General features: G+C 53.0%; 1 protein-coding gene across 2 annotated transcripts; it reads left to right on the top strand.

The window, feature by feature from the left end:
* The first annotated feature begins 3,347 nt into the window (after window positions 1-3,347).
* SMPD1 (sphingomyelin phosphodiesterase 1) lies at window positions 3,348-8,122 on the top strand. Of its 2 annotated transcripts, none has more exons than XM_036996471.2 (6): window positions 3,348-4,151; window positions 5,049-5,821; window positions 6,359-6,530; window positions 6,797-6,873; window positions 7,061-7,206; window positions 7,314-7,573. In XM_036996471.2, the coding sequence occupies exons 1-6, from the start codon at window positions 3,849-3,851 to the stop codon at window positions 7,352-7,354; spliced, it is 1,512 nt and encodes a 503-aa protein (XP_036852366.1). In that variant the 5' UTR covers window positions 3,348-3,848; the 3' UTR covers window positions 7,355-7,573. The 2 variants fall into 2 exon arrangements, with proteins under 2 accessions (XP_036852366.1, XP_017533341.2); XM_017677852.3 differs by having other exon boundaries at window positions 3,353-4,151; window positions 7,334-8,122.
* Window positions 8,123-8,148: the final 26 nt, after the last annotated feature.

Genomic DNA, 8,148 nt, shown 5'->3' on the forward strand with positions numbered 1-8,148 from the left:
TTTAACAATATAGATAATTGTCATTACTGTGTTGTATATTTGAAATCAATATAATATTGTATATCAACTATACTTCCATTAAAAAATAAATCAAAAAACAAAACAATTCAAACTGCTAAACAAGAAAATCTGTGAGATTGTACTCACTCTGTCTGAAGATCCTTGGAGCCTGAAATCATCCCACTGTCAGCATTAGGAATGCAGATACTGGGTTTCTGATTTGCTCCGTTAACTCTCATTTTTCTTTTTTCTCTGTAAAAATGCCTTTTATTATTTACCTGATTGTTTACACAATACAGGCCTAATTTAGGGAGCCCACCTACAAGACTGCCTCCTGAACTGAGACACAGTCAGTTTCCTAAATTGACCTATTCTCAAGAGTGAGACTGGTTCAAAAGTAAGAGGACTGTTCTAATTTCAAGGGTCAAAAATGCAATGTGCGTGAACTTGATTGGATCCTGGATTTTTGAAAAAGATTATTAAAGAAACTTTAACAACAACAAAAAAGAGTGAGACTGGTTCAGAGGTGGGACTGAAGAGGTTTAGAACAAACCCTGGGACTGCTTCTATGCCAACCGGAAAGGGATCTCAAGGTCGCCAGTCTTCATGAGAATAAGCTCGGGAGAGCGAGTTTATTTTCTTTGTTTCCTTTCTTTGTGTGTGTGTGCGCGCGCGCATATATGTATCTGTTGAGCTCCAGTGGCATTGTTTTATATTTGTTGGTTACCTGAGCTTATTTTCAATAGCAGGTCTCCAGTTTTCATTCTTTAACCTCCTCTCTTCACCAGTTGTCAGCATGAAGTAGCCAAGAAAGGTCATCACCCTATTTCCCATGACTGAAGAGCTATAAAACAGGGGTGGAGACTTGAACTTAGAAATATATTTCTTTCTATTGTCTATGGTCACAATGGTCCTTTATGTGTCTGGCTTGAGGGGCCTCAGGGAAGAATGGTGCAGTAAGACACATAGGGCCACATGGACACATGGGGACAAGCATGGCCTGCTTGTTGCCTTCTGTCGCAGAATAACCATGTGTCCACATGGGCCCTTCCTTCAGGTGCTGTACTAAGTACAGGGTATACTGATGGCCTGGGGCTGGCCAAATCTAAGCCAGCCTTATCTATGGAAACATGTTTTGGGAGGCAGACCCCTCTGAGCAAGGTTTTGCTCCTTGGGACACTGATCTGCATGAGAATAATCTCTTCTAGCAAAGCACTAGTCTTTGTCTCTTCGTCTCATATAATCTGTTGCTTCTCTGTCCACGATAGCAGTGTGCAACCCTGTCTAGTCAGCTGCTCCTGGACTAGTATTACACTTACTTCTTAGGGTTGTTAGAATTGAAGATTAGGAACTATAAAGTGTCTAGGTGAGTCCCAATCGACCCTCATGTCTCAGATGGCCCTCTGGGTCTTTCCTTGTCTTTCAAGCACTTTCCTATCACAACTCACCCACTTGGGCATGTGATCGGACTTGTGTCTGCATACCAGCCAATTCTCCAAAACCATCTGCTTGTTCACCAGTTTAATTAAGTTCTGGCATTACCTACCTGGACCTAACATTAGATTCCACAAATTAAAGGGCTCAGGCCCACAAGAAAGCCCTCACTTCAGGTGCCAGTTGCAAGTACCAGGTTGTTACTACCAATGCTTCTGACCAACCAGCCAGCTATAAGTTCTGGGGTTCCATGACCCTCTCTACAGGTTTGATGATTTGCTGAAACAGCTCCCAGAACTTGGAAAACACCTTCCTTACGTTGACCGGTTTATTATAAAGGGTACAGCACAGGTATAGCCACCTGGGAAGAAGCTTAGGGCAAGGCATGGAAGGGGGATGTCACAGGGCTTCCACGCCACCCTCGCAGCACCCTGCTCACCAAGCAGAAGCTCTCAGAGCTTAAGGAGCGTTAGCCTCCAGCCCTCCCCCATTCCCTGGAGGTAGGGGACTGGGACTGAACTTTCTCACTTTAACCCCTTTTTCATTCTAGTGATCAGCCCCTTCCTGAGGCTATCTAGGGAACCCACTCGAAGTCACCACTAGCATAAATTCAGATGTGATTGAAAACGGCTTGTACAAATTGTAAAAGACAATCCTAGCACTCAGGAAATTCAAAGGGTTTTAGGAGCTCTGTGCCCGAACTGAAGACACATATCAAATATTTCTTACTCTACCACCATTACTTTATCTGGGACAATGCCTTGAAGTGAGGAAAATGTCCTCAGAAACTGACAAAAACTGAGTCACTTGAAAGAAATTCTCCAAGAAAACTGACAGGACTTGGTAGCTCTATGGATCTCGGAGACACACTCTAGGAGTTGAACAGCTTAGATTTTTAACTACTGTTCTGCCACTTAGCTTCCCCACGCTTCAGTTTCCCCATCTGTAAAATGGAAGTAAGAATGGTATTACACTTACTTCTTAGGGTTGTTAGAATTGAAGATTAGGAACTTATAAAAGTGTCTCGGTTAGTGCCAGGCACACGATTGGGCCTCAATAAATGTTTGCTTTTACCATCATGGATACACAGAGGTACGTATAGGTTGAGCTCATTCCCCGCTGCAACAAAGAATTGAAAGAGAGAAACGGCAGGCTGGCAGAGCCACAGTTTTATCTAAATACACTCCACAGGCGGGAGAGGCCAAACTCTAGGTAGAAAAAAGACCAAAAGTTGTAGGGAAGGGTCTATTTATCCTGTCTTAGCTGGGAGGTGCTTCTCTGATTGACAGAGGGAGGTCGTTTGATTGACAGTCCTAGTTACACACCCATTCCTCTTGGAGAGTTTGTCTTTTCCCAAAATGCACACGGAAAAGCCCGTGAGGGGCAGGCAGCAAAACGGCAATTTTATTTTAGTTAGATTACGCTGAGGTACGGTTTGGCCTGTTCTTAGTTTTGTTCTATCGTGCCTGCACTGGGAGCTGGTTGGGGCGGGTTTAGCCTGGTCCAGATAGGCAAAAAATTATCTCCCTGCAAAGCCTTTGTTGTCTTTGCGACCCCCTATCTGGGCAGTTGGTTCAGTTTTTTCCTTGAACCTTATCTTCTCCTTCTCCGGCTGCTCATGTCTATCTTTCTACCTGATAGCAGGACACCAAGTTCTGGTCCATGTCCGTGACCCTCCCTGCTGTTTGGCCTGCATGCCTTCTCAGTCCCTTCAGCATCTTTGAGCCTGTTTCTTCACCCATGAAATGAAAGAATCCCTACATGATCTCAAGGTCCCTGCCAGTCAAGAAGTCGGAGTAGTATGACTCAAATTCTCAGGGTGACTCAAGGGTGCTGGCCAGTAGGAAAGCGTGGTAACTCGAGCGGAGGCGCCCCTGGGCAGAGGTAAACACACTCAGTGTGAGAATCCCTGCCGCCGCGCTCGCCCCGGCCTCCCTTCCCGAGTTGAGTAGCAGGTGGGCCTGGCAGCCAGCCACTCCAGGAATCTGAGGGCAGGTTTGGAGAGAGCAGGCGCCTACTAGGAGCCTCCGACCGGCCTTCCACCTTTTGATCGGCTCCGCAGCAGGAGCGTGGATGACTGCAGCCACCCCAACGCCGCCGCCCCTCCGCGCCCGCGCCTTGTGACGGCCCCGCGCTTCCAGTAGCCCGCGCGGTCCGCGGCGCGGGTCAGGCCTCCGGGGGACCGGGAGCGGGGTCCCGGCGCGCCCCGCCCACCCCGCCTCAGCGGTCGGGCCCGCTGGGCGGGTAACAGCGGGAAACAGAGGAAGAGGAAGGGGCGGAGCTGTATCGCAGCTAATCGCGGAGAGTCACCCGACTCATCAGCTGTGCCTGGCACCACCCGGGCCCTTAGGGCCTGCCGGGCCTAGACCGCGGAGGCTGGCCGGGCAAACCAGCCCTGTCTAGGAAGCCGGGCAATGTCCCACCACGGAGTGTCTCCCGGCCAGGGCCACCCCGGGTCCAGCAGGCAGCCAGGCCCTGACAGGTCCTGGGGAGCCCCCAGACTGGGGCTCTTGTGGATGGGCCTAGCGCTGGCGCTGGCCCTGCCCGAATCCCTGGTTCTCTGGGCCCCAGCCGGGGCCCACCCTCTTCCCTCCCGGGACCATCCCGCCAGCAGGTTCAAGCGCTTAGTGCCCCAGCTGCGCGGCACCTTTGGGTGGGGGAACCTAACCTGCCCAGTCTGCAAAGCTCTGTTCTCCGCCATCGACTTTGGGCTGAAGGTGAGTGCTAAAGGGGTCGCGGTGGAGCAGGCTGAAGGGGAGCACTTGTCAGGGGCCGAGCTAATGATGGTGCCCCTGGGTCCTGAAGAGCATCCTTACGGAGAGGCTGACATCTACAAGCCTTAATCGAATTTGATATACAGAGACACCCTGGCTACACCTCAGTACCTCCATTGTGACCTTGTGAATTGCAAAAAGCTGCCTGTTGTATACTGGGCATTGTGCTAGCCATTTTATACACAGGTTAAATCAAGCCTGCAAGGTGGTTTCATTACAGCTGTTTTTTCCATTTTACAACTGAGTAGAATCCAGGAGAGGTGAAGTCGCTTGCCCAAGGGCACAGAGCTGGTGAGAGGCAGTGCTGGGACTCCCATCCTGGTTGGCCTGACTTTGAAGCCCCTGTGCCTTACCCTTGACATCTCCAGCCCTGAGCACAGTGCCTGGTACTAGGTACTCAGAACTAATTTTGAGGACTTGAATTATATTCAGGGGTGTGGAACTGGATGGGGCTGCCTTGATCCTAATGGGGTTATGAGGAGTGCTGTTTGATAGGTGTGCTTGGTGGGGCTCCCCAGGAAACAGTCCTATCCCTGTGTGTGTCCCCAAACCCTGGACAGTCTGTCATTCTGCCCAGCCCATATTTCAGACAGTGCCTGAGAAAGCTGGCTGGGCAAAGACCTGAAATGCCCCTGGCACTGGGCTGAAGGGGAAGTACTGACCTGGTATGGCCTTTTGAGTCATGGGGAAATATCTGTGGGAGGCAGGGGATGCACTGAGGCTTCTTTGCCATGTGGCACTGTGTCCAGCCCAGCCCCGGTTTGGAGACAGAGGTCCAAAAGGTGATGGTCAGGGTTTGGCCTGGTCTATGACCTCTACCACTGGTTCTTCCCACCACAGAGGGAGACAAGTGTGGCGTGGGTGGGCTCTGTAGCTACCAACCTGTGCAAGCAACTGAAGATAGCTCCGCCTGCCGTGTGCCAGTCAGCTGTCCAGCTCTTTGAGGACGACATGGTGGAGGTGTGGACACGCTCAGTGCTGAGCCCATCTGAGGCCTGTGGTCTGCTCCTGGGCTCCACCTGTGGGCACTGGGACATCTTTGAATCTTGGAACATCTCTTTGCCGGACGTTCCAAAGCCGCCACCCCAGCCGCCCAACCCCCCAGCCCCAGGAGCCCCTGTCAGCCGCGTCCTCTTCCTCACTGACCTGCACTGGGATCATGACTACCTGGAGGGCACAGACCCAGACTGTGAGAACCCTCTGTGCTGCCGCCGGGATTCTGGCCTGCCACCCGCCTCGCGCCCAGGTGCTGGTTACTGGGGCGAGTACAGCAAGTGTGACCTGCCCCTGCGGACCCTGGAGAGCCTGCTGAGTGGGCTGGGCCCTGCCGGCCCCTTTGACATGGTGTACTGGACGGGAGACATCCCTGCTCACAATGTCTGGCACCAGTCCCGTCAGGACCAGCTGCGGGCCCTGACCACCATCACAGCCCTGGTGAAGAAGTTCCTGGGGCCGGTGCCCGTGTACCCTGCCGTGGGCAACCACGAGAGCACGCCTGTCAACGGCTTCCCCCCGCCCTTCATCGAGGGCAACCACTCCTCCCGCTGGCTCTATGAGGCGATGGCCAAGGCGTGGGAGCCCTGGCTGCCTGCCAAAGCCCTTCACACCCTCAGGTACTTGGAAACCCAAGAAGGGAAAAGAAAGGGGGATGAAAATGAAAAGGGAGCAGGGACTCTGGCATTAACTGTGGCTTCTCTAGCATGAGTCCCCAGCTCTCCTCACTGGCCCTCCCTGATCGGACCCCACCTTCCTCTTCCATCCCATGTCCAGCTACCCTCCTTCACAGGGCTGGCACCTCCCCATGCTGGTCTGGGCCTGCTCTAAAATGCCTTCCCTCCTCTTTACCATCTCTACTTTTCTCACCTTACCCAGGCCCTGGTTACCTCCCTCTGAATGGCCTTTGCTTCCCACTCTAGGTAATTTGCATCTCTCCCCCAAACTCCTAGAGCCCTTAACACTCTAAGCCATTCCCAGTCATTTGGGTCCTATATAATCCAAGCTGCTTGGTGTCCAGCTAGAACGTGAACATCCTAAGGTTAGGGATGATGTCTTGTACGCCCCTGCCCTCTACCCAGTGCCTAACGCGGAACTAGGCATAAAGGACCAGGATTATGAATGAGTGTTGACCCCTCATGTTCACTTTGTTTCAGAATTGGGGGGTTCTATGCCCTTTCCCCACGCCCTGGCCTCCGCCTCATCTCTCTTAATATGAACTTTTGTTCCCGTGAGAACTTCTGGCTCATGATCAACTCCACAGATCCTGCTGGACAGCTCCAGTGGCTGGTGGGGGAGCTTCAGACCGCTGAGGATCGAGGAGACAAGGTGGGGCAGAGTGGCAGGAGCATGGTGGAGTACGTGCTGCTGGGCAGGGAGAGAAGCAGGCCACACACACAGAACCCCCATCTGGAGCGAGAGCACCTGTGAACAGAGAAGCTGACTTTCTGGTGCTCCCAACAGCAGTGTTCCCTGTGGGGTTCTTCTCGTCCTTCTTAGAAGTCCTTACATTCACTACTCCCACCCAGATGAGGACCTGGCCAGGATTCAGGATCCCTCCTAGCCCTGATAACCTTCCTTAACTCTCCCTGCAGGTGCATATAATTGGCCACATTCCCCCAGGGCACTGCCTGAAGAGCTGGAGCTGGAATTACTACCGAATTGTAGCCAGGTAGCATGGGGGTTGGGGGATGAAGAGTGTAAAGGTGGGAAATTCCCTTGAGCATCTCACCATCCCATCCCTCCTGCCCCACTGGTGGCAAGGCTACTTACTTCAACAGGATGGAGGGTGAAAACCTACCTCACCAAATCTCCCATTCCCTAGAGCCTTCCTAATATAATTAGTGTCTTCTGGCCAGGTATGAGAACACCGTGGCTGGTCAGTTCTTTGGCCACACCCACATGGATGAGTTTGAGGTCTTCTACGATGAGGAGACCCTGAGCCGGCCACTCTCTGTAGCCTTCCTGGCACCCAGTGCCACCACATACATCAGCCTTAACCCTGGTGAGTGAGGAGGGAGGGAGGTGGGATAGGGGGAGCCGAGGCAGGCCATGGGTAGGCAGGACTGATGGGACTTCCCTGGTGCTGCCTTTGCCTCCTTCCCTGTTTAGTCGACCCTCTGTCCTGGCAGGTTACCGGGTCTACCAAATAGACGGTGACTACGCAGGGAGCTCTCATGTGGTCCTGGACCACGAGACCTACATTCTGAACCTGACACAGGCGAATCAGCCCAGAGCTACCCCACACTGGCAGCTCCTCTACAGGGCTCGGGAAACCTACGGACTGCCCAACGCGCTGCCTGCTGCCTGGCACCACCTGGTCTACCGCATGCGGAGCGATGCACAGCTATTCCAGACCTTCTGGTTTCTCTACCATAAGGGCCACCCGCCCTCAGGGCCCTGCGGCATGCCCTGCCGCCTCACCACTCTGTGCGCCCTGCTCTCCGCCCGCTCCGACAGCCCTGCCCTGTGTCGCCACCTGGTGCCGGATGCAAGTCTCCCTGCTGTCTGGTTTCTGCAGCCGCAGCAGGCATGGTGCTAACATTCCCAGGGCCTGGAGTTGGGAAAGCACCCATCTTAGGAAAGGAGCAAAAACCCCAGGGGACCCCTGTGGTAAGAACATCTGGTGGAAGACCCTAGTCCCTGGCCCCAAGCCCACTGGGGAAACAGGACCTTCTCCTTTCCTGAAGCTAGTTTGGCAAGATACAGGGGTAGGGGGGTTGCTCTGCCTGTGGCCAGTATCTAGGCTGCCCTGGGGCTGCTGTTCTTTTATGGCCATGGAGCAGAGGTCTAAACTGGCACGCCCCAGGCAGACCAGACAGGAGCTGTCACCCCAGGCCTGTGCTAGCCAGCCAGGAATCCTGTGCTGCTGCCAAAATAAATTTTGGCTGTTAAAATAAAGATAAGAGTCTTGGACTCCAGACCCTTCTGTGATTGTCCCACTTTA

The sequence above is a fragment of the Manis javanica genome, chromosome 11, assembly GCF_040802235.1.
Source record: "Manis javanica isolate MJ-LG chromosome 11, MJ_LKY, whole genome shotgun sequence".
Taxonomy (NCBI): Eukaryota; Metazoa; Chordata; class Mammalia; order Pholidota; family Manidae; genus Manis; species Manis javanica.

What these genes read in the sequence shown, in the direction of transcription:
- SMPD1 (XM_017677852.3), top strand. Translation starts at nt 3,849, where the DNA reads ATGTCCCACCACGGAGTGTCTCCCGGCCAGGGCCACCCCGGGTCCAGC. An exon ending in CTGAGGATCGAGGAGACAAG is followed by an intron (nt 6,531 to 6,796) that starts GTGGGGCAGAGT and finishes CTCTCCCTGCAG; the next exon opens with GTGCATATAATTGGCCACAT. An exon ending in ATACATCAGCCTTAACCCTG is followed by an intron (nt 7,207 to 7,333) that starts GTGAGTGAGGAG and finishes CTGTCCTGGCAG; the next exon opens with GTTACCGGGTCTACCAAATA.